The sequence below is a fragment of the Diaphorina citri genome, unplaced genomic scaffold, assembly GCF_000475195.1.
Source record: "Diaphorina citri unplaced genomic scaffold, Diaci psyllid genome assembly version 1.1 scaffold57, whole genome shotgun sequence".
Lineage (NCBI taxonomy): Eukaryota > Metazoa > Arthropoda > Insecta > Hemiptera > Psyllidae > Diaphorina > Diaphorina citri.
The window spans coordinates 390,196-416,840 of record NW_007377494.1 but is presented as its reverse complement, the minus strand read 5'-3'; the positions used below and the strand labels follow the sequence as shown (position 1 = coordinate 416,840).

Genomic DNA, 26,645 nt, shown 5'->3' with positions numbered 1-26,645 from the left:
TTTCTATTTCTGTCCACCAATCATAATTATGGAAGGAATAGTTCGAATAAAAGTAGTTATAACTATGGTAATCTATGGTATAATATTATGTACTTATCTAGTCGTTTTTCCTTCTTCATAGACTTACCAATGGTTTGGCAGAGGACACGACATTGTTGTTTACATTATCATGGTTGTTATCATGATCTATCACAGCCTGCGGGTTGATGAAGGGTGTTGTCGAGCTGTTCAACAGTTTTGGCAATTTATTGGACACTACACTCACAGAAGCTTTGTTTTCCACGGGTTGATTTTCATTGAACATGGGCTGATTCTCTTGAACCTCTACTGCAGCATTTTCTTCAAATTTAGTTTCTTTATCTTTAGCTGCAGTTGTGCATGTCTGAAGCTGGGTACCTAGTTCTTTAACTTTAGTTTCCAGCTCGATGTTTTTATTTTTGTAAAACAAATTCTCATCATTTGTAATGAAATTCTTAGACAACTGTTCGTTTTCATTGATTAATTTCTGTTTGTCATTATTTAAAGCTTCATTTTCAGCTTTTAATTTTTCAATCAGCTGATCTTTTTCAGTTTTGATTAGTTCTAATTGATTTTTTAATTCTTCTGCTTGTTTCTTCAAGTCTTGTTGTGCTTCATTATTTTCTGTTTGTTTATTTTTTAATTCAGTAAACTCATCATTCAATGTTTTATGTTCATTCTGCAGAAGATCGTATTTTTCTTGTAATGCATTGAATTTATTTGAATTTTCTAAATTTTCTTTATGTTTTGATTGTTTTTCTTCTTCTAACTGTGCTAATAATTTTTCTTTATTTTGTCTATGTTCAGCCTTTTCTTTCTGAAGAGATTTTTCTAATCTTAACTTATATTCGAAGATTACTGCAACAAAAAGAGATAAGCGACCAAAGTCAATATTACTAAATATCTACTTTAAGCCTTTTCATGTTTCAAACATATGCATAGATCAGTAGGTATGTACTTAATAGGTACCTACCTACTGTTGAACATTGTAGATAAGGTGGGAAAAAATACATACCTTGTAGTTGTGCAGATAAAGACTCTTGCTGCTGTGAACATATACTAGCAGCTTTCTTTACATCTTCTAATTGAGACTGTGTGCCATGGAAAACGTAAATGACTGTACCTAAGACTAGAATACAACAAATGTCTGCGGTTCCGAAAAAAGAACAGTAATGTGGGTAGAGAAACACAAGGGAAAATGGTATAAAGCTAGGAGGACTTGTCATACAGAGGAGTGGAGAATATTTTACGTCTTGAAAAGTGGGTGTTGGATTTAAATACCTACTCACTGAGAACGAGAGGCGCAAACACTCTCGAAAGATAAAGTCTCTAATCTTATAATGGCATCAAATCGCTGTCTTTCTTCCCGTCTTAATCTTGCTTCTGATTCCCTGCTGCTTATGGAAAGAACAACAAATGTATAGGAATACTTTGCTTTTGGTACCACGACCTAATCTTGCTGTGCTCATCTGTGAACAAATAAAAAATCAACAATCAGAATGAGATTGCAATTTATTCTTAATTAAATTACGGCTGATACAAAAATCAAAACCAAAATAACATTTAAAAATAATAGAAAGTAAAAATCACTCCTTTTAAAGCGGGACTAAAAAAAAAATCCCACACTATCTAAAAATCAGATCAAAAGTCCCACGCGCGAGGGAGAAATCATAGAAAAATCCCACAACCAAACAAGAAGCCAACTGAGGTCAACGACCGACCTCCAGTACGCATTGCGTACGCACAACGTAAGTGACGTGTTCGTATAGTATTTCTGACCTTGACATTCCTTTCTCCTTCCTCACTCACTATCGCTATCTCTCTCGCACAAAACATAATGGCCGCGGTCCAAGGAGGTATGAGAGCAGTGGATCAGGTGCTTTGCGCAGCACTGGCATTTTAAAAAGTGAAAAATTGACTCGTGTAAACGCGGCTTGCAATTTTATTTATCACAAAATGGACTGCCAAAATTAGCGCGAACTTTGTTTTTTAAAATTTTCCTTCGTTTTTCGTTTTGAGAAATGTGGTTTTGTGAAATGTGAACATGTATTTCATTTTCTTTTAACGTAGAAAGAGTAAAGAGGTTAATTTCCTTTTAAAGTTTTAAATGGCCTTTATTCTCTGATTTTTACTTTCTATATTATTTAAAATACTAAAATACTTTCCTTGAAATAACGATCCTAACATTTAGAACAAATTAATGTGCAGTTGACTGTTGAACCAAATAACCATAGAAAGTCGAATGAAAGACAGGAAGGGTTGGGACTTTATCTTATGTTGAGTGGAACTATAACCATCTACCAAATTTAATGGTCTTTAACTGCTTATGAAAATGACAAGTAACCGTCCAAGACCAAATATTCAAACTTCAAAGTGAAAGTGACATTATCCTGCCATAGAAAGTCCACCATGAAAGCCAAAGTTGTTTCTTCCAAAATGAATGGGTAAGTAGATCCTTAGAGGATTTTTTTTTTTTTTTTTTTCAGAAGAAAGGTGGATGAAGGTGGTGAAAGAAAGGAAGGGGGAAAAAACTAAGAAGAAAGGTAAAATTGTGAAATTATGAAGAACAAAACACTAAACCTGAGCCGCCCTTTTGATAACCACTCACTCTATCCACTTTGTTCACCACATAATAAATTCTCTCAATGAATTCCTACAAGTTAAGCCTACCAACCACCCTTCACAATGATCCTAATAGATCAGTTGCGCTTACTTGGATGATGTTTCAAAGTCATAGAGCAGGAAAAATGAGGGCAACGGAATTTTTCTTTTTCTTCTACGACTTCTAGATACCGAGATAAATCGATCTAAAAAATACCGGTAAATCGTGAACTTTGACGTCACAGCATACGCTCCCATAGGCGATGACGTCACATCAAATGTCCCGAGCAAAGCTCCCTCGCAGACAACACATTAATCTGTTTGTGCGCATGCATTTCTGCGCAATTCATGTTTGTGCGCATACGTTTCTGCTCATCTCCTGAAGTCTGACGTCAGAGTTAAGGACTCTGACGGAAAATAAAAATTGAATTTTCGACCTTTTACAGCTGTTATTATTTCGGAGTTTTGACCTCAGATTTGGATTTTTCCCGACTTTTTACATAGGAATTGATAACAACAACGCTTGAGTTTCATGTGGGACATGAATCCTACCGTAAGAGCGATTCTGGTGAAATTGATTCTGTACGCAAAAGGTTAAGCTTACCAACCACCCTTCACAATGATCCCAATTGGGATCTGATTATTAAATAATAATAATAAATAAAAGGCACACAATCGAGTAATTTTAAGCCAAATATGTTCACTATGGTGTTTGGTTATGCTTGAAATTTTGCCACTGAGTGACTGAGACCAAAAAATATTCATATCCCACCTCCAGCGTGGGGGTGGCCTTGTATATCTATTGACCGAGGGTGGGGGCTCCCCCAAAAAAAGGACTCAAGTAAAATGCCATTAAATATACAATGGAAATTAGATTATTTGAAAATCCAATCAAGCCACTCAAGACAAACATGTCCATCCAACATTCCCACATCAACATTCCTTGGCTTGGGGTCATTTGGACACAGGGGCTCATGGTGTGTGTGATTTGCTTTACCAAGTTGGATTACATTGAAATCGATAACTATCAAGGATTGATACGTATAATTTATGTGTTGTAAATTGGATACTCACCTAACCAATAAATTTAATTTTATATTTTCATGTCGGATTTAATTATTATTTAGCTAATCCTTTAGTTTTTTTTTATACTAACATTGTGTATGAAAGTGTCCCTTTAGGATAAAATCCACCCCGGGTGGGAATCAAACCCACGATAAAGTGCTTACAAGGCAGACGCTCTACCTCACTGAGACCAAAAAATATTCATATCCCACCTCCAGCGTGGGGGTGGCCTTGTATATCTATTGACCGAGGGTGGGGGCTCCCCAAAAAAAGGACTTAAGTAAAATGCCATTAAATATACAATGGAAATTAGTTTATTTGAAAATCCAATCAAGCCACTCAAGGCAAACATGTCTATCCAACATTCCCACATCAACATTCCTTGGCTTGGGGTCATTTGGACACAAGGGCTCATGGTGTGTGTGTGATTTGCTTTACCAAGTTGGATTACGTTGAAATCGATAACTATCAAGGATTGATTACGGTCATATTAACAGCAGGTGTCTCGATTTTCCAACAGCCACCAGTCAAAATTGGAGAATGGTCCCGAAAGTACGTGGAAGGGACTACCGAGAAATAAAATACTCAAACACCCATCATATGATTGATTACTTAGACTCGCTTTATCCTGAACACTCCTTGCTCGAAGCCCAGAAGAGGTTAGGTGGTATAAAATGGTGTGAGAGAGTAAAAGTACAAAGAATGGTTTCTGCATTTAAAAATGTAAATAACACCAAATTTGTCACTTGAAATGTTAAAAAATAAAAACTACCCATTTTGAGTTACATTGTTCATGTTTAATCTATTTTATTATTACCTCATCACCTTCTCTGGGCTTCCAGTAAAGTTTCTCATTTTAGGGTCTTACAACAGATATGGTTTAGTAAAATTTCATTACCTTGTGTGTTTTTTTATTCCATTCTATGACGGAAAAGTGATATGAATATTGAATTTCTTGAAGACTCCAAAACAATGATTATTTCTGGATTAAGTTTGAATGAAGTCCATATTGACTCCAACTGAAAAAAGGAAAAACAACAGAACATTTTTATCAAATATTTCTTTAATCTCATACACATACATATCTAGGTTCATGAAAATAGCACACCTGCATCCATGATAAATTACTTAATCCATGATTGATTTTTCATTTCTATTAAAAAAAAAAAAAAAATCAAGACCAATGTGGCTTGATAACATAGACTCAAAATGATATTTACAAAGACTGTTGTGGGTTAAGAAGAGAAAAATCAAATTTATCAAATGGCAGATGAATTTCATCAGACTTCTTGTTGGAAAAAGTGACTAAAATGTCTAGATATCTATCTAAGCTAAAGTCATTTTGTTTTCAGCATTTGATCTTTATCATGTAAGTAGGTACCAACAAAGCAATTTTTAAAGGATCATAATCTAGATATTTTCTGTAAACTCCACTTGAAAAAATACTTTGAAAATAAAAATTTCAAGTACTTACTTAAGTACTTAGATTAAATTAACAAATACTTACTTGGTTTAAAACTCAAGAACACAGTCTGATTAAATCAATTGCCTCTAGTTCATTATTTTGCAAAGTCTTTTCCCAGGATTTAAGAGTTTTACTTATGTGTCATTTTAAGATGACATCAGAGATGATTCTTCTCAGCCTCCAGCTGAACTCTGCCAATGCCAATGAAACACCTGCAGTTTCTTGGCTAATAAAATTCAACTGATACTAGCAAGAGATGTAAATTCGCAAAAAAATGCAATAAAGACAAAATTATCAACAAACTACCTTACCTATGAAGTGCTAAAAATAAAACATACAACAACACTGGACAACACAGCACAGGAGTATTTACACAGAGCAGGATTAGTAGTTACTATTGTTGTTGTTATTATTACTACTACTGTAGTTTGTAAACATGTTATCAAACAAATCTCTGCTTGCCAAGTGAACAAAATTATGCTGTGAATGCCATGCCACTGGTAGTACTTACCTTTTTTTATTAAAGGAAAAAAAAAAAAAACTATTTTTATTAATATTACTTATTTGATTTAAATTTATAGGCAGGTATACCTAATAACTTGAGATTTTTTTGTATAGTTTGTGTAATACCTATCAGGTTCAGGTATATTCTACATTGTTCCTGAGTTAGGACAAATTGTGTGTTTCAAGCAGAATCAAAAGAAAAAAAAATAACTACCTACTATGAACCTAGATTAAATAAAATTATGGATGATGTTAACAATCCTAATCAGAGTTTCTAAAAAAATGAGCTTCTCAGAAATAAGTTTATGGTAGGTAGAAGAAAATTTCCTACGTTTCACATCAGTACAATCAAATTCAAAATAAATTATTAGATTATGAAATGAATGAAAGTCAGATGACGTATCGTACCTACAAAATAAAATATGAAAATGACGACAAAATTCGCCCAACAGGCCCCAGCAGATGTTTTTTGTCGAGATTTTTCTCTGTTGCCAACAGAGGCATTGACTTTTTTTAAAAAATGAAAATGAACTCTGGCAACATCGCAAAGGCCTCTATTTTTTTTTTTTCTTCGTTCAGAAAAATGGCGATGGATGGCAATCAAAATTGATAGTAGGAATTGCCTGAAATCCATTACCAGTTTACTAATGAACAGGGAAAATCTAGTTTCCCCAGTAATCAATCAGTGTTGAGTTGAAGTTTTCTTTGTGCACGTACCTACCGAGAGTTCCAGTATTTGTTTTGATATCTTCAGCGTTACAATCTCTACAATGAAAATTACTTTTCCAATTGAAAAGAACATTCTGTAAGTAATAATAAAACCATGTTTATTAATGCATTTTCCTCTTTAATTACCCATTTTCCAAGGGTATCCCACAACTAAATATCTTCTTTGTGCACGTACCTACCGAGAGTTCCAGTATTTGTTTTGATATCTTCAGCGTTACAATCTCTACAATGAAAATTACTTTTCCAAATGAAAAGACCATTCTGTAAGTAATAATAAAACTATGTTTATTAATGCATTTTCCTCTTTAATTACCCATTTTCCAAGGGTATCCCACAACTAAATATTATGAAGAGAAATCTGAAATTATTTCGGCCCGGTTGTAATATAAATCCTCCCTTCAGAACTGTAAAGTACCTCCCTAGTATGCCCAATGCCCACATAGCCCTTTGATTTTTTTCTTAGACTCTGTGCTTGGAGTACGTGGTGGGACTCAATTCTCTTCACAATACTCAGTGACAATGTGTTCGTTACTTTTGGAGTAGTGACATTGCCAAAGAAGCTAATTTGATAATGGAAATTCTGTCCATTATCAAATGGTCATCATTATCAAAGAAAATAAAGAGTATACAAAGCAGACCTCTTTTAACCTTTTAAACCACGCCACTGGTCTGGAAAGCATCAAAGGTTAATATTTATTTAAGTTCCTGATATCGTATCAGGCATGTTAATATCCAGAAATGCAAAATCATCAATGAAAAACTGCCTACTGCGCCAATGTTAAATACTGAGAAAAGAACAACATTTCAGTTCAGAGGAAAATTCAAAGAAGACTGACCCCTGTATGTATGAAAACTTATAAGCTTAACTTAAGATGAAAAATCTTGCTTAAGTTAAACTTTAGTTCAAAATGGTATGTATGGAGAATTTGTTCTTTCAAATCATCAGGAATAATAATTCTGTTTGCTCGAAGTAACAAATCATTTTCAATTGATAATTCATCTTTAAAATCCGCCCCGGGCGGGAATCGAACCCGCGGCCTAGCGCTTACAAGGCAGACGCACTACCAACTAAGCTAACTAGGCTGGCTGGAGTAAAATTTAATTTGCTCTCTTTTCCCCATATGATTAAATTTATGTCTTAGCAATTACGTCATACAGGAAAATTAAATAACGCGACTTCAGGTTAGCTCATGCATCATATTTTTTCAATATTACAAAGTGATACATTTGTCTTCTGTTACAGAACTTACATCTTCGCGGATGAAACCTACTTATCCTAACACCCTTATCCTTTTTCCCTACGTCAGAAAGTTGTGCTTCGACAGAGATAATAAAATTTGAAATGTCTCTTAATTTTCATCTCGAAAAAAGTAGGTACCTATTTACCATAATATTTCAAGGTGTTAGCCATTGCCTCAGATGTGTTTAGCTGATGATTGGATGAATTAGGCTCGAAACTCGTACTCGAGTGGTCAAAGTTATAGGTTCAAATCTGAGGCTGATTCTAAATTTATCTGCCTATTATCTTTTCAACATGTCAGCATGAAGTTAACTTATTTTCAATATTACAAAGTGATACATTTGTCTTCTGTTACAGAACTTACATCTTCGCGGATGAAACCTACTTATCCTAACACCCTTATCGTTTTTCCCTACGTCAGAAAGTTGTGCTTCGACAGAGATAATGAAATTTGAAATGTCTCTTAATTTTCATCTCGAAAAAAGTAGGTATTTACCATAATATTTCAAGGTGTTAGCCATTGCCTCAGATGTGTTTAGCTGATGATTAGATGAATTAGGCTCGAAACTCGTACTCGAGTGGTCAAAGTTATAGGTTTAAATCTGAGGCTGATTCTAAATTTATCTGCCTATTATCTTTTCAACATGTCAGCATGAAGTTAACTTGCTAAAAAGTTTAATATGGTGTGAGTGACTTTTCTGTCAGTTTAATTGACATTGTAATCCTAGTGACATATAGGTACGCTTACATTCCATGTACCTACCTACCTACTTAATTTGTTCCGTGTTCTTTGATACAAAAAGGAAATATTTACTTTGTGTTAATCTTACTTATGATATGAAGGAAACGTACACGCTAACAAGTCAGTTTTACCTTGTGAGACATTTTCTTTCTTTATAACATTTTGAAAAGCTATTTCCATAATGCAAAACGGTATTCAGGTTAACAATGTACCTACGTCATAGCTTACTTGAGAAATCTTGGTTTTATCAAAGCCAAAACAAAAATAATCTTCTTAGGTGATGAAACTTACTTGAAAACTAGAGTGAGCAAAAGATTCGATAGACTCTGTGGTATTATACATGGCAAGAGCCACTCCTGGTGTTTTGAATTCGAACACTTTAAACGTTTGAACCTTGCCTTGGTTGTCTGTGTACACTAATTCGACCTGAAAGGAAAAGAAAAGTTCGAGATTACCTTTCATAACTTCTATTATTTTCCCGCTAGAAACTAGAGAAAAAATCCCTAGGAACTTATTACGAAGTTGGCTTTCTTCTTCTCTCCGCGTATAAACAGAACATTAATAGAATGTGGGAATGTATAAAACTTATTACGAAGTTGGCTTTCTTCTTCTCTCCGCGTATAAACAGAACATTAATAGAATGTGGGAATGTATAAAGGGAGGGAGGGAGGGAGATGTGAAGTTTTCAAATATAGAAATGTCTTCTCTTAGCAGTAAACGGTAAAAGCTTCTTATACTTTTTTACTTATACTTCCCGAGAAAAAAAAATGAAAATAGAAACAACAATTATAAATAATTCTAAAGGATTATAGGAATTATTTTTTATCTTATGTGAAGTAAAGTACTGCTTTGGTAGCGTAGTCATCAGGACGCTAGCCTGGTAAACAGGAGGGTGGGGGTTCGAACTTGGACGAGGAACCATTGGCCTGGAAATAAGCTATATTTATGATTTAGTTTTACTTACTTTGCCAGGTTTGTCGACGATGAGATCTGTTGCTTTGTATTGATCCCCATGAGCATGTCTACCGATTACTATGGAGTTTGTCCAGCCTGGTACTATTTTAGGAATATTTTTACAAATAATTGGCTCCCGGAACACTGTTCCTCCTAGAATGTTTCTAATGGTACCGTTCGGACTGAGCCACATTTTTTTCAATTTGAATTCTGAAATTCGATAACCGGTATAAGGTAAAATATAAATCACATAGGCCGCACATAAGTATTGGTAAAGTGTTCAAATGGACGAACGCTAAGAACATGTATTTCTTGTATATTTGAGTAAAATTGAAGAAAAAAGCTAAAGAGAGTGCTTATTTTTAGAAATAAATGAAAGACAGACCTCGAGGAAACAAATTAATAAAGGAAACAGAAGGAGTGTGGGATTCAAAGGAAAAAGAATGAGTATGAGAAAAAGAGAATGAATAATGGCTTTGAAGAAAATATAAAAAGGAGACAAACCGAAAGAGAGAAGAGGGGAATGGAGGGAGAAAGAACAAAGGTTGGAATTCTTTAACTGAAAATACTGCTTTTCCTTTATAAAAATGTACAATACTCTTGCCGTATCTATTTTAATATAAAATATTTCCCGTAATTTATAAAACCTACGTATATCAAAACCATGATACCTATACACAATAGCACAATACATACGAGTGTGTCTCATCACAGTTGTATTAACTTTGAAGAGCGGTATAGCATTCAAAGTTTCTATACCAATCATAGAAACAAATAAATGAAACCTTAATTTAGAAATACGTCATTCTAACTGAGTGGTGGTGATAATACCTACATAGGTATCTTCCAATAAATTATTATTTTTATTCAGAGAGACAAAGGTATATATGGTCAGATTGGTCAGCATCTTGGTACAAAGAGGAACCACTATATCAGGTCTGAAAAAGCGAAGTGTTCTTTTCCCTCATCCATTTCTACTTTACACATCATGGGGGAAAAGCAAAAACTGAGACTTAAGATGAACAGGGAGAAAATTTTGAAAAAGACAAACGTAAATGAAAACTAGGAGAGCGTATTGAAAATCAAAAAGAAAAAAAAAACCCACGAGGCTCGAAATTGAAAGACGGAGAAAATTTGAAGACTGATTGTACTTTTGGCCTATCGCGTGTAAAAGATAAGAATACAAAAGATAGAACAAACGTAAATGAAAACTAGGAGAGCGTATTGAAAATCAAAAAGAAAAAAAAAACCCACGAGGCTCGAAATTGAAAGACGGAGAAAAATTGAAGACTGATTGTACTTTTGGCCTATCGCGTGTAAAAGATAAGAATACAAAAGATAGAAAAAAAACAGGAAGAATCTCATCGCGTAGGAAATTGAGACTAAAGAAAAGACGTGGGGAGGATAAGATGTACTAGAAGTAGAAAAATGACAAAGACAATAAAATTAGGAAATGAGAAAATGGAAGAGCTTGTGAAGTACATAGTACAAAGAAAACATAAAGGCAGCGAAAACTTAATTCAGCAAGGAACAAATAAAGGAAACAAAAAAAGAACTGATCGAATTCTCTATCTCAAGAGAAAAATATACAAAACAAAGCATAAATGGTGAAAATAAACGATAGAACCAACAACATGAAGAGTTTGAGGAACGTGGAAAGATGTAAGAAGAGCGAATTTACCAAGCAGTTAAAACACCCTTGAAAGCATGTTACTAAAAATAATGAAATTTTCTATACATCAATGAAAATATACAAAACAAAGCATAAATGGTGAAAATAAACGATAGAACCAACAACATGAAGAGTTTGAGGAACGTGGAAAGATGTAAGAAAAGCGAATTTACCAAGCAGTTAAAACACCCTTGAAAGCATGTTACTAAAAATAATGAAATTTTCTATACATCAATAAAATTTCCTTCTGAATATATCCCTATAACTAATTGAGAAGATGCTTTTCAAGAATTCCTCTGTATTACTAGATACTTAAGGTTTGATGTAGGTACATAAATTTAATAAAGAATATTGATAGTAACTTGACTACTTCAACAATAAAACATCAGGGCTGACTGGACGTTGAAATATAACCAATAAAGGGTCTAAACTAAATAAATGTTCATTTTACCTTTAACTCTGGCCTCATCAGGTGTAATAGTAGCACATTTGATTCCGACATTATGTTTCTTGATTGCAACTGCAGCATCTACAGTAACTTGATCCTCAGTAGCATCTCGGTGCGGTAATCCCAAATCATAGTACAAACATTCGACCTGAAATTTTTTCGTATTTTATTAAAGCTTCACAGGAGTTTAAAGGTTCCTTGGATTTTTTTTCTTTCTGGTTATTGCAGAAAATCCCAAATCATAGTACAAACATTCGACCTGAAATTTTTTCGTATTTTATTAAAGCTTCACAGGAGTTTAAAGGTTCCTTGGATTTTTTTCTTTCTGGTTATTGCAGAAAAAGCTTAGTCTAATATACCTACACACTATGCTTTATCACAAACATCTATAATATTACTTATAATTTGTATTCTTGAAGCCATAAAATACATGAAACCGTGTTTTAAACTGCTGGATAAAAAGAACATTTTAGCCTTATCCGAGCACTGTAAACAAGGTATTTTAATCCATTCTAAGTTCATTTCCTCACTAAAGATTATATTGATAATAATTAAAATGCCCAATTCCACACTGTAAACAAGGTATTTTAATCCATTCTAAGTTCATTTCCTCACTAAAGATTATATTGATAATAATTAAAATGCCCAATTCCAGTAGGTACTTCTTTTTGTGTTTTCTCTTATTAATGATGTTGTTTATTTCTGTTTTTGTTCACAATTATCTTTCCATTTTACTGTGGAATATGTAGGTGTACACGTAAAGTTAATATGCTGCAATTCATCTCGCCTTTATACCTAGGGTAAAAAAAGGAAAGCATTGTAAGTTACTGTCGCTTCTGGGGATGTAAATATCTTACTGAACTTTTCCTTCTTATAGGTCACTATAAAGAAAAGAAATGTTTTGAATTGGACACGCTTAGCACCTGGGGGAGTTCTATGATAGAATGTCACGTAAAATGAGATTATTTTGTATAATGTTCTTGATGCCATTTGTGAGCTTTTCTTTCATCTCTTTCTTTTTAAGATTTCTTTTTAAAGAGATCATACACTCTTACGTAAGATACCTACCTAGGATGCCCCTTGCTAAATTCTGGAAAGACTTTTAGAAAGGGAAAAAAGACAAAATGAAAAAGGTAACCTACGCTACATCCAAAGGAAAGATATTATTGTAATAGAATCTAATGTTGAACGAATTATTTGACTTGAACTGTAGGAAAATTTGAAAAGCAAACAACGCAAAGGGTGAATATTTATTTCGTTGAAAAATATTTCCTTGAATACTGTTTCTTAGAAAATTAGGAGTGTTTGAACGTCATATAGTAGGTAGGAAAGTAAAAGAAGGTATAACACTTGAAAAGAGTCCAAGGACAGGTGGAAAGTCTCAGAAGGACAACTGAATGCAGTGCACCAGGCCAAATTCCAGTAAGCATTGAATTTAAACAGTTTACTATATTTTTAACAATAGTCTGGCTTTAAATAGGGAGGATGAATGTTAGACTCAAGTCAAGTAAGAAGTAAGTAGGTAGATGTATGAGTATGAGATGGAAGTATGAAAAGAGTCAAATGAAAGTTCGACAATGAACTGATTTACAAGATCTTCTTTTGTAGTACCTACAATACCTACATAATGCCTACGGGGTTCAGAGAGAGCAGTTAGTTCTGACACAGATAGCTCCTACATTAAATGCCAACACAAAGTTTGGAGCTCGGAGCGAAATTCCAATAAATTTATTGCGGCAAAATCAATTTAGGTCATTAAACAGGGGGGTATTCCATAAAGTACATCGCAGTTACCATTTAACACTTAACAAGCCACTACTTTAGCTGTCTAACTTGTGAAGTGACGTCATACTTTTTGGGGAAAATACGACTAAAGAATCCCTTTGCCCCATCAGTAGGCCTACTACTATTGGTGTGGTCATATTCTCATACAATATTGAGGATGAGATTCCATACCTCGGCAGGGATTGAACCCACGCCCTACTGATTTCCAGGCGAGCGTCTTGACCACTACACCACGGAGACAATTGTAGAATAAATGAAAATAATTAAAGCAGGAAGTCGTTAGAGCCTTGTTCGGAAAAGAGTCAAATGAAAGTTCGACAATGAACTGATTTACAAGATCTTCTTTTGTAGTACCTACAATACCTACATAATGCCTACGTACCTACTCTATTCTTTGTCTTTGAAACATGCTCACCTATATTGTTCTTATTTGCTACCACGTGTATTTCTTGTTTCAGATAGAAAATTGATTCTGTTCTTGTCAGTATAGAGCTAAATAATATACTCAAATGATGCTACCACGTGTATTTCTTGTTTCAGATAGAAAATTGATTCTGTTCTTGTCAGTATAGAGCTAAATAATATACTCAAATGACGTATATCGTATAAAATATGTAAAGATACTAAATCGAAATGAACATTCATGTCTCTGATGTAGGTACCTACATACCTACGGGTGAGCATTCATTTTGCTCGTATATTATACCCCAGGATTTACCATGTCTTTATTTCCTTACAAAGTTACCAAAGCCAAAATGAAAAAGAAAAACAATTAACCGAAAAGTTCAACTTTTCTTTGAAAAGAAAATCTCACATTACATGCATTCACAAAAAAAGTCAGGAACATAATTTTCTAGCTCAATGACGAGAGTGTTCGTTTTAAATTGCTTTTATTTTTGTCACTTTGAGATTGACTGCAAATTAAAATCCCAAGTTTATTTTCAAAAAAGTTTCCCCAGTTAAAATATTATTTTTGTCAGAGACTAGATGAAAATTGAAAATAAACAAAAAGCGTAATCATCATCATCGTGCCGTACAGTGGCTGCCATACTGGGGAAATTAAATATAACTAACTGAAAGGGCAAACTTGTTTTCGAAACAAGGTTACTTTAGCAAAATTTATCAAATATATAAACTTTTAATTTTGGTATGAGTACTGAGCTGTCCACAAAACTTCTCTTGTGGCATGGGACCCCCTACTGATTGCTGCCAAATCAAAGCTCTTCCACTAAACTGTGATGACATAATTATATTAGGTACCTACTTAAAAAACGTGCAATAAAGAAACAAGTTTAGTATTATATGAAACTCCATTCATTATATCGTGGCATGGGACCTACAAAATGTATGCAACCATACATACATTTTTATTTTTGAATGTAATCAAGGTCTTTTTAATGAATTGTAGGTATATTCTTAATCAAATATAGGTACGTGACATTATTTAGACTGCTGAAGTAAAGGAAATGTTCAGTCCTTTTCGTGCAGGATAAACAAGGTATATGCTAAAGAGAAAATAAATAGCTCATCCCTGAAGGGATTACCTACCTTTTTTCAGGAAAAAGAAGAAAAGCTTGGAATTTATTGAAAATAATAATACTCATACATACCTTTACGTAAGGGAATATCAACTTTTCTTTTATATTTTCCCAAATGATTCTTGTCTATCGTGGCATGGGACCTACAAAATGTATGCAACCATACATACATTTTTATTTTTGAATGTAATCAAGGTCTTTTTAATGAATTGTAGTTATATTCCTAATCAAATATAGGTACGAGACATTGTTTAGACTGCTGAAGTAAAGGAAATTTTCAGTCCTTTTCGTGCAGGATAAACAAGGTATATGCTAAAGAGAAAACAAATAGCTCATCCCTGAAGGGATTACCTACCTTTTTTCAGGAAAAAGAAGAAAAGCTTGGAATTTATTGAAAATAATAATACTCATACATACCTTTACGTAAGGGAATATCAACTTTTCTTTTATATTTTCCCAAATGATTCTTGTCATTTCATCACCATCCATTTCAACAACAGGATTTTTTGCAACAATGCGACTGTCAGTAGCATCTTGAAAAACAAAAAAAAAGGAAACATTAGTATCTATTTGATAACATAGCTGTTTTTCTAATAATATCGGTTCAATGCAGATACGTACATCATCTGATATTTCTTGATCTCATTTTTGGGACTTTTTTGCATCCTGCAGCGATTCTTGTCATTTCATCACCATCCATTTCAACAACAGGATTTTTTGCAACAATGCGACTGTCAGTAGCATCTTGAAAAACAAAAAAAGCAAACATTAGTATCTATTTGATAACATAGCTGTTTTTCTAATAGTATCGGTTCAATGCAGATACATACATCATCTGATATATCTTGATCTCATTTTTGGGACTTTTTTGCATCCTGCAGTCTTTTTTTTCATTACTTCAAAGCAGATCCTTTTTTTAAGAGGTTTGATGGAGGGAACTGTAACTGCGAAGATCTTACCGTACCGAAAGTGAAGACAGAAGGAAGACAGGATAGGAGAAAGCCAGCCGTTCCGAGAACGAACTTTGTCTGTCAATAGCCTCAGTTCCTGTCTCCTATTTCATGTTGATCCACCATGTAAATAAAATAATCTGTAGGCTGAAGGTACCTATTTCAAAAATCTGGGAACATGGAAAACTCTGTTGAAATCCCAAGCTTCCTGACAAGAATTATGGGGAGAGAAACGTTCTGAATTTTTAAAAACTGAAACAATATCTCAAAGAAGACCATTAGCATTCTAAACATCTTCTTGTAATAATAATTTATTCAAATGAAAGATAATTACTTTTACAAATTTTCCATTCAGCTTTCGCCCGTCTCCCTGTTTACGTCCTCCGTCATTTATTTCAGTTTGTTGTTTGTCCATTAAATGTTTGACTTTGACGTCATAGTTACCAAACTTGCAATATACGAGGAAAAAGGTATCGCCTTTTCATAGAGGAACCCGGAAAAAAAGGTATCGCATTTAGAGAAATCCTGATGAATTTGAATTCTACACACGCTGGGATTTGAACCCTCCATATCTGAATTGAGAGTGTGCAAAGATATCCTCTCGTGGAATATTTCCTGTATACCTATTATGTATGTACGTTCCCTCCCATTTAGATTTCATTTGATAATCAGAAGAATAAAAGAAAAAGAAGAAAGAGAAGAAGAGGCAGGAGAAGAAGACTAACAGAAACGCCTTTTCATAGAGGAACCCGGAAAAAAAGGTATCGCATTTAGAGAAATCCTGATGAATTTGAATTCTACACACGCTGGGATTTGAAGCCTCCATATCTGAATTGAGAGTGTGCAAAGATATCCTCTCGTGGAATATTTCCTGTATATTATGTATGTACGTTCCCTCCCATTTAGATTTCATTTGATAATCAGAAGAATAAAAGAAAAAGAAGAAAGAGAAGAAGAGGAAGGAGAAGAAAACTAACAGAAGGATTCGTTTGTAATATTTTACCTAGGTACCCTCGAAACAATAATAATTGTTTCTTTTCATCTGTTTCTCCTGAGGACTAATGCAACAGGATGATCTGCACGTGTTTCCTTGGGGAATAGAATACAGGGATAGAAAGGGAAGAAGAGGGAAACGGGATAGGAGAGGGAAAAAATAGAGTGTGTATGTGGGAATTATGGAAAGGCAAGGGAAAGAAATAGAGTGTGTATGTGGGAATTATGGAAAGGCGAGGGAGAGACATATAGTGTGTATGTGGGAATTATGGAAAGGCGAGGGAGAGAAATAGAGTGTGTATGTGGGAATTATGGAAAGGAGAGAGAGAGAGAGAAATAGAGTGTGTATGTGGGAATTATGGAAAGGCGAGGGAGAGAAATAGAGTGTGTATGTGGGAATTATGGAAAGGCGAGGGAGAGAAATAGAGTGTGTATGTGGGAATTATGGAAAGGCGAGGGAGAGAAATAGAGTGTATATGTGGGAATTGTGGAAAGGAAAGGGAGAGAAATAATGTGTGTATGTGGGAATTATGGAAAGGCGAGGGAGAGAAATAGGGTGTATATGTGGGAATTGTGGAAAGGAAAGGGAGAGAAATAGAGTGTGTATGTGGGAATTATGGAAAGGCGAGGGAGAGAAATGGAGTGTGTATGTGGGAATTATGGAAAGGCGAGGGAGAGAAATAGAGTGTGTATGTGGGAATTATGGAAAGGAGAGGGAGAGAAATAGAGTGTGTTTGTGGGAATTATGGAAAGGCGAGGGAGAGAAATAGAGTGTGTATGTGGGAATTATGGAAAGGCGAGGGAGAGAAATAGAGTGTGTATGTGGGAATTATGGAAAGGCGAGGGAAAGAAATAGAGTGTGTATGTGGGAATTATGGAAAGGCGAGGGAGAGAAATAGAGTGTGTATGTGGGAATTATGGAAAGGAGAGAGAGAGAAATAGAGAGGGAATTATGGGTTGAGTCAAAATTTATCTCAACAACCTCCATGGCAGAATGGGTATCTAGGCTTGAACATCGAGTTAATTCTTAACACACCTGAAATTCGTTCAAAATGAAATGGTAGTAGCTATTCAGATGTAAGATCAGTCGGAGAGAAGATTGGGTATAGAAGACCCATTCTTGTGGAAAATAATATGAAAAATATGCCATGTCCATGGTATTTATTTTATTTATTTGATATACTCGAATATTATTTATTTATACTGCTAGATAACTCTGTCCCACAGTTTCGGTAGCCCTAGAGACCTAATCCCATTGATGAAGTTTTGACCATTAATTTTAATAAAGGAAAAAAATATGGGAGAGCTTTGCTGATGGCTCTATTGTATCACTAATTGACTTTGAACGGACTTTTCCGCTTTTTGGTGTCTCCCCTTCTGCCCAGAATATTGTTCCTATATCAACATCCAGTGTGAAGTGAAATATTATATTTTCAAAAAGCCAAGCTTCAGCACTTTTATGATTGGATGCATGTTGAGCCTCTGATTGTTGAAACCCATCACAAATAACCAAAGCTCGGCTATACTGACGATGTGGTAGTGGGAGTTTGGAAATTCGAGAATGTGGGCTTTCCCCTAATGGGAAAAACAATTTTTTTTTTTTTATTTATTTATTTTTTAATCAAGCCAGACTTGTTTTTGAGGAAAAATATTAATTAAGTGTGCTTCAAACATTCATTTTGTTTTAGAAACCTACCTTTCCTTTCTTAAGAAATGCGTTATCTTCCTAATCTTCCCACATAGCAAAGAAAATAATTATGATAGGTACTTCTTTATACTTTCCAACTTCCTTCCTTCTTTTTTGCTTTGCTGTCTCTCTTCTTTGCTTAATTCCTTTCTCTTTGCTTATTATCTTTTTTGTTGCTTACTTTCTTTCCTCTTTGCTTACTTTTTCCCTTTCACATCACAAGTTCCAGAGAACCACAATAAGGTCTCTCTCTCTCTCTCTCTAGCTATATCTATTCCATTCTCTCTCTCACATATCTTTCTCTTATACAAACTCTCTCGCTCCCACTCTATTTATTCTATATTAGTGTATCTCTCTTTTATTCCTTCAGGAGCTTCCCAAAGTGTATTGTTCGTTATCCTAGAGGCATTGTCAGAAGCATTCCGAATAAGAGATACACTATTTACCCTGACTATCCTATATCTAGTCAGGTACTTCCTGGAAGTCCTACTGCAAAGAAAAAGACATACCTACAACTCCTAAAAACCATTGGTTGTTTATAATGGTAGGTTTCACCACTTGTAAGCTAATAAACGGTGGTAAATTTTCATCTCCAACCTAAACTGCAGTAAACTCCTTTCCTGTCCTTGTGTCTTCAATATGAGAACGATAAAACCTTCGTTGTTACAGTACCCTCTATCAAAGTACACCTAGTTAGGTATGTCCTGTCTATCTTTGACAGATTCTGCTCTTTATCAATTGTATAATTACCAATATAGGTAGTCCTTTCTGGAAGTCCTACTGCAAAGAAAAAGACATACCTACAACTCCTAAAAACCATTGGTTGTTTATAATGGTAGGTTTCACCACTTGTAAGTTAATAAACCGTGGTAAATTTTCATCTCCAACCTAAACTGCAGTAATCTCCTTTCCTGTCCTTGTGTCTTCAATATGAGAACGATAAAACCTTCGTTGTTACAGTACCCTCTATCAAAGTATACCTAGTTAGGTATGTCGTCAAAGATAGATTCTGCTCTTTATCAATTGTATGATTACCAATATAGGTAGTCTTTTTATATTATCATTAAACAAGTTAAAATGTTATCATGGGATTTCCCGTTAATTTGCAAAAAAAAAAAAAAATGATCTATGTTGGAGAGTTTAAGCAACTTTCAAAGCCATTCATAGAGGAAAATACTCTGAGAAACGCTTCTCCTAGACGTGTGGGTTCAGAGAGAGCAGTTAGTTCTGACACAGATAGCTCCTACATTAAATGCCAACACAAAGTTTGGAGCTCGGAGCGAAATTCCAATTTATTGCGGCAAAATCAATTTAGGTCATTAAACAGGGGGGTATTCCATAAAGTACATCGCAGTTACCATTTAACACTTAAAAAACTACTACTTTAGCTGTCTAACTTGTGAAGTGACGTCATACTTTTTGGGGAAAATCGTCATACTTTTTGGGGAAAATACGACTAAAGAATCCCTTTGCCCCATCAGTAGGCTACTACTATTGGTGTGGTCATATTCTCATACAATATTGAGGATGAGATTCCATACCTCGGCAGGGATTGAACCCACGCCCTACTGATTTCCAGACGAGCGTCTTGACCACTACAACACGGAGACAATTGTAGAATAAATGAAAATAATTAAAGCAGGAAGTCGTTAGAGCCTAGACGTATGAAGTAACACTTCAGACTCATAAAGGAAATTTCTCAATCTTACTGAGTTACGGAAGCATGATGGTTGGTCCAGTGATAAGGCACATATGCATACAAAAGGTTCCGGGTTCGACGCTCAAAGTCCACGAAAATAATCATTCGTATAAACGTGCTTTAGCCTAGTTAGCTTTGTTGGTAGCTCATAAAGGAAATTTCTCAATCTTACTGAGTTACGGAAGCATGATGGTTGGTCCAGTGATAAGGCACATATGCATACAAAAGGTTCCGTGTTCTACGCTCAAAGTCCACGAAAATAATCATTCGTATAAACGTACTTTAGCCTAGTTAGCTTGGTTGGTAGTGCGTCTGCCTTGTAGGCGCTAAGTCGCGGGTTCGATTCCCACCCAGGACGGATTTTATCCTGAACGGATAATATTCGTTCTAGGAACGGCTGGCTTTCTAGTATCCTGTCTTCCTTCTCTCTTCGAATTCGGGACGACGATAAGACCTTAGCAGTTACAGTACCCTCTATCAAACCTCTCGAAAAAAAAGTGCTTGAATGGTTACGAATGTTACAGATACATAAATAGATATAACGACAGTTCTTCTTTTACTTTTCCCTCTCAAGTGGGGTCAACATCTTCCTCCAACCTCTCCCATGAGCCTCGGTTTTGGGCTAGACAGTTGCACTCATGAAAATGCAATACCATAAATAATATCTATGTGACTAATTTATTTCAGGGCTAAAATTCAAGTGCCCACTCGAGAAAAGGTTGATATTGATCATAATCATAGGTGAGAGAGAGAGAGATGGAGGGAGAAAGAGAGAGGAAAGGGAGGAAGAGACCAAGAGGGAGGGAGGTAGAGAGAGAGAGAAAAGGAAAGGAGAGAGATAATCATAGGTGAGAGAGAGAGAGATGGAGGGAGAAAGAGAGAGGAAAGGGAGGAAGAGACCAAGAGGGAGGGAGGTAGAGAGAGAGAAAAGGAAAGGAGAGAGAGAGAGAGCGCGGATCAAACGGAGTTGTCATTTCAACGGGTCATTTATTGAGGTAGATTTATTATTGTAAATGCTATGAAAACCCCCTCTTTTTACTCGATAGGTAGCCTTAATTAGGCTCTTTTAATTGAATTTCAGTTATATTTACCTATATCTGACCTTTGTATTTATAACCGACTAGCCGAAACCCGTCGATTCGCTCCGGATTTCTGCTAGTAAATCCTTAAGGTATGGCCGTTCATGTCACTCACCCATTTAGTGGTTTCGCTCGGCGTATAGTTTAACAAAAACGAACCGGAAAATAGCCTATAACCTTCACGGGAGTGCAAGCAATAAGTTCACAAAGTTTCATAGCAATCGGATGAGCGGTTTGGCCAGGCATAAAGTTCGAACAAACACACACGCAAACAAACATTTTTATATATTCATTTTTATATATTTTAGATTACCTACATTTTGGCCATTCTTAAAAGCATTAAAACTTCAAACACTTTGTGGGTGGATTTCACCACAAGCAATAAGTTCACAAAGTTTCATAGCAATCGGATGAGCGGTTTGGCCAGGCATAAAGTTCGAACAAACACACACACAAACAAACATTTTTATATATTCATTTTTATATATATTAGATTACCTACATTTTGGCCATTCTTAAAAGCATTAAAACTTCAAACACTTTGTGGGTGGATTTCACCGACCTTTCATTTTAGTCCCCAACAGGTAGCACCTGCCTTGTAAGCGCTATGTCGAGGGTTCAATTCCCGCCCGGGTTAAACTTTAGCCCAAACAAATAAGACTCATTCTCGGAACGGCGGGCTGTCCTTTTCATCTCTTGGTTTTCGGGATGATAAGACCTCCTTTGTTACAGCTCCTTCTATTAAACTTTTTTTCGAGTAGGTAATTCATATTTGTCTAAAACGTGTCAGATTTGAGGGCACAACATTACTCTTTCTGATTTACATTCTGTAGGACCTACTTATATCAAACTTACGTACAAAGCTCTCCCCACGAGGCTGAGTGCAATTTGATACGAAGGCCAAAAACTTCGGATCCTTCCTAGAGTCTAGGTCAGTATGATATCCAATTACACAGTTGGTTACAAAAATTACTCGTGAGATAGGTATTAGAGATCTTGTGAACTTTGTTTTTATTCAGGACAGATAGGAATAAAGTGTAGGTAAAAGTTTCTGATTACAAAAGATCTGAATTAATTACGAATTATTTTATTTATTGCCTCTTAACAATTTTATTTTTGTGGATATAGCAACATAGGTAATTAGTAGGAAACCTGTGTTACATTGTCTCAATTTTAATAAATAATTCTGATTGGCTAATCTTCATCCAAAGTTTTAAATTAACCACTCAGATTACCTGGATTCAATTTGAGTTTAATACCAAAGTGTGGAAGTTTGCTAAGGAACGAATCCCTACTTGTATCTTAAATTGGGAAACAATTTGTATACTTACAATTTTTCACCGTATTGTTTATCCTGTACGGGGATATTTTCAGGAGATTACTCAAATTTCGTGACATTTTACTCGAATTCAAAGAAAAAGCACCGAAAAAAATAAAATACTAATCACTTTTGATCTCACTTACGAACAACACCACACGTATTGATTAACTCGAGAAATCGAATAAAATAAACACAAAATAATGCTCGTTGCGTAATCACGTGTTGGTAATATTTTATCATATTAGGGGTACAAAAGTCAAGAAAGCAATTCTTCCGTACAATAACACTAAAAACTACGAGCATGTACCTGATACCTACGTGTACTTACTTGTACGTCTAATTTAAAGTGCTACAGTGCTACACTATTCTACCCCACTTTGTGAAATATACCAAGTTCCGACTCAGCACTTAGGAATACCAATTTACATTTACTTTCTCCTATCTTGTAAGATTCTCGTCACTACAAGCAAGCAAAACAGTGACAGTATTACGAAGTAGGTATTGAGGTAGGTACGCACGAAAGTAATAACTACTTATCCTTAAGTTCTTTTTCTTGAAAAGTGGCTTGGAGAATCAGGGCAAGGGGGTGTTTCTTATCAACGCAACGCGGGTCATGAAATTAACATATTCATCTCTACTAACTACTTTTGGGAACTTGTCGGAAAAAAGTATGTCAAGAACAGAAAACACATTGGTTGTAAGAAGGTACGAGTATAAAGGCAAATTTTATTGAGATTAAAATAAATAGGTACCTACATAAAAATGATAAAAACGCCTCCATCAAATTTCAAAATACTTCTACCTACTAGCAAATGTGATGTATGAAGGCCAAAAACTTCGGATCCTTCCTAGAGTCTAGGTCAGTATGATATCCAATTACACAGTTGGTTACAAAAATTACTCGTGAGATATTAGAGATCTTGTGAACTTTGTTTTTATTCAGGACAGATAGGAATAAAGTGTAGGTAAAAGTTTGAAGGCCAAAAACTTCGGATCCTTCCTAGAGTCTAGGTCAGTATGATATCCAATTACACAGTTGGTTACAAAAATTACTCGTGAGATAGGTATTAGAGATCTTGTGAACTTTGTTTTTATTCAGGACAGATAGGAATAAAGTGTAGGTAAAAGTTTCTGATTACAAAAGATCTGAATTAATTACGAATTATTTTATTTATTGCCTCTTAACAATTTTATTTTTGTGGATATAGCAACATAGGTAATTAGTAGGAAACCTGTGTTACATTGTCTCAATTTTAATAAATAATTCTGATTGGCTAATCTTCATCCAAAGTTTTAAATTAACCACTCAGATTACCTGGATTCAATTTGAGTTTAATACCAAAGTGTGGAAGTTTGCTAAGGAACGAATCCCTACTTGTATCTTAAATTGGGAAACAATTTGTATACTTACAATTTTTCACCGTATTGTTTGTGTTACATTGTCTCAATTTTAATAAATAATTCTGATTGGCTAATCTTCATCCAAAGTTTTAAATTAACCACTCAGATTACCTGGATTAAATTTGAGTTTAATACCAAAGTGTGGAAGTTTGCTAAGGAAAGAATCCCTACTTGTATCTTAAATTGGGAAACAATTTGTATACTTACAATTTTTCACCGTATTGTTAATCCTGTACGCTCGGCTGGGATTGAACCCACGCCCTCCTGTTTACCAGGCGAGCGCCTTGACCACTACACCACCGAGGCAGGTATTTTTTTCATAAATATTTCTAAAAAAAAATTAAGACTCCCACCCGGTAAAAAATTAGGTCCCACCCACACATAGTCATGTTAAAAAGCCGTGAGTGTTTGTGGTCTCTTTGGTATTTTTTCCCCGAAAAAAAAAACAGCATTGACAGCGTGGTAGTCGAGAAACGTTCCACACCCTGAGAATTGAAACTTTTTGATGTGGGCAGGTAAAAACGGAAACAAACTTTCCATTGCGAGTTAAGCTCGAGGTGGCATACGCTATACTGTGAAAAAAAAAAAAAAAAAAAAAAAAAAAAAAGGACATTCGGGGAGAGACGTTAAATGGAAAAAAAAAAAAAAAAAAAAAAAATGTGTCATTCGGGGGAATGACATAGGTAACTGTCTAGAGAGAGAAGGGGTAATGACATAGCTACCTGTCCAGAGAGAGAGAGAGAGAGTCAGGGGATGGACGGAGCAAGAGTGTGGGGAGATACTACCGAACATTAACTATGTACCCATGTTACAAAAAAAAAAAACATGCACACAATTTTCTGCTCTCTTTACTTACAGGTAAGTCCACGGGGTTTCATAGCGGGTTAATAAATGAAAATCCTTCTTTTTTTAGGTTATGATACTATTATTATTAAAAAGTTTTTTTTTTTTCAGAGAAAAGAAAAAAAAGAAGAAATTTCTCACTTACGTCATCAGAACATTGTTTTAAGAACGGATTCTTTTGCGCATGGCTTTTGAATGGGTTCACCGTTAAAACATTCTTTTTTTAATGGCTTTTTTGCAATAATTATACGAACATAAAACTCTCCCAAGTTAATTTGATAACTTCTAAGAGATAATAACAGCTAATAATAATGTAAATTCACTAAGAAATAGGGCCTTGAATTTCCTTCCCCTTCGGAGAAGTTCAACCTTTTCTTTCGATTTCGGGCATATTATACGTCGGCAAATAGCCACCTACTCCAAAGATTATTTGGAATTTGTAAGTGTTGACAGTGTAGATAATATAGCAGGGGACTTAACTTGCTCCTTGAATATATTCAAGATAAGGAAGATGATCTCAACCCTTGCGTACATGTGTTGCAAGCACTCTTCTTCATAAATAGTATAAGAGATACACTCCTGTAGAGATTGGAGATTAAGGCTTTTACTTTAGACGTTTGTGGGTGTAAGGGAGAAAATATTAAGTTTTACCCCCAAGCTACATCTCTGCTACCTCGAGATTACCCCTTTACACTACAGCCCATTCGTTAATAAAGATAAGTCTATGGTTTTACTTCCACCGATGCTACTTATAGGGCATTCAATGGAAATATTGAATTTGTAAAAAGCTAAGAAGAAGAAACACACAACAGAAAATCGAAGAACTTAATAGGTTTTTCTTTTTCAAATCTAATAATTTGTGAAGATGACAAAGATAATAGAAATTATGATGTAAAACTAATTTGCCGTTTTAAGATTAAAATAATCCAACAAGAAATTCAGTGGAATGTACATAATTATATTCCCTATTCCTCGATATGGGTGCCCTATTTCTTATCGCACTGCTGATGCTGATAAAATTGGAATAGGATCTCCAAATAAAATAAATTGTGAAATTTTTATCCCCTCTTCTTCGCTCTCCGTTTATTTTTTCCCCGGTAAAATATTTTCTAATAAAAGGTAGTAATTTCCCGTTTGCATTAGAGCGAAGTTTAATAATGTTTTCATATTTTCAACTTCTCCCAACGTCCCGGCGAAGGAACTTTTGAAATTCTCCCTGCTGAACGGTTTTTCTTCCCTTAATTTCTTTATGTTGTTCTTTTGTGTTTACGTACCTTTGTATTATTACTTACCTTCTGAGTATCCCATTTTCTTATCACATTGTTCAGTCTTCCATAGAACTGCACCATCAGCCTTCGACCTAACGAACAAGGTCTATGAAAGAAGGACCATTTTCCGTCCTTCTATTGAAAAATGGTCCTTCTTTGACAGACTTCCTCAAATATAAACTTTCATAGGCTCATTTTACAAAGAAATCTCATCTTTCAAGACTTTCAACCCCGGAGATCAAATTCTGTAGATTTAATTAGATGGGGCTCAACAAGTGCCTACCACTTAGTGTCAAGTTTCCTTCTTATTATAATGGAATGCACAACTAGGTGGATAACTAGATAGGTAGGTGGGGACTGAATTTTTACTTTCTTTTCTCTAGTTTACTAGGAAAAGTGCTTCTTTTGAGAACACTCTCATAATATTATATGTACTCGTACCGGGGACTGAATTTTTACTTTCTTTTCTCTAGTTTACTAGGAAAAGTGCTTCTTTTGAGAACACTCTCATAATATTATATGTACTCGTATGTAATGCACCTCTCAGAAGAAAGAATATGATATTTTAAAGATTTTTCTTCCACAGGCTCCTCATTTCTTTCCTGTACGGTTTATTTCTAGCTCGTGAAAAGGAAAAGCAACT

The 26,645-nt window shown here is 35.0% G+C and overlaps 1 protein-coding gene and 1 long non-coding RNA gene across 3 annotated transcripts in view; both read right to left on the bottom strand.

Annotated features, from left to right (window-relative positions):
• The window catches only part of LOC103517970 (isocitrate dehydrogenase [NADP], mitochondrial-like), a 30,600-nt gene extending 7,874 nt beyond the window's left edge, over positions 1–22,726 (bottom strand). The window contains exons 1-6 of one of the 2 annotated variants that reach the window (XM_026829694.1): positions 22,501–22,726; positions 15,435–15,505; positions 14,834–14,878; positions 11,442–11,586; positions 9,329–9,528; positions 8,656–8,790 (exon numbers count right to left, since the gene is read on the bottom strand). In XM_026829694.1, coding sequence (XP_026685495.1) covers positions 8,656–8,790; positions 9,329–9,528; positions 11,442–11,586; positions 14,834–14,878; positions 15,435–15,505; positions 22,501–22,567 — 663 coding nt within the window. In that variant the 5' untranslated portion in view covers positions 22,568–22,726. Of the gene's footprint in view, positions 1–8,655; positions 8,791–9,328; positions 9,529–11,441; positions 11,587–14,833; positions 14,879–15,178; positions 15,295–15,434; positions 15,506–22,500 lie in introns of both variants that reach the window. The other variant, XM_026829687.1, reaches the window with a different exon arrangement.
• Positions 6,224–6,772, bottom strand: LOC113470920. Its single transcript, XR_003393808.1, has 2 exons — positions 6,558–6,772; positions 6,224–6,370 (listed from the first exon to the last, which is right to left on the bottom strand). It is a non-coding gene; the product is annotated as an uncharacterized LOC113470920 (long non-coding RNA).
• Positions 22,727–26,645: the final 3,919 nt, after the last annotated feature.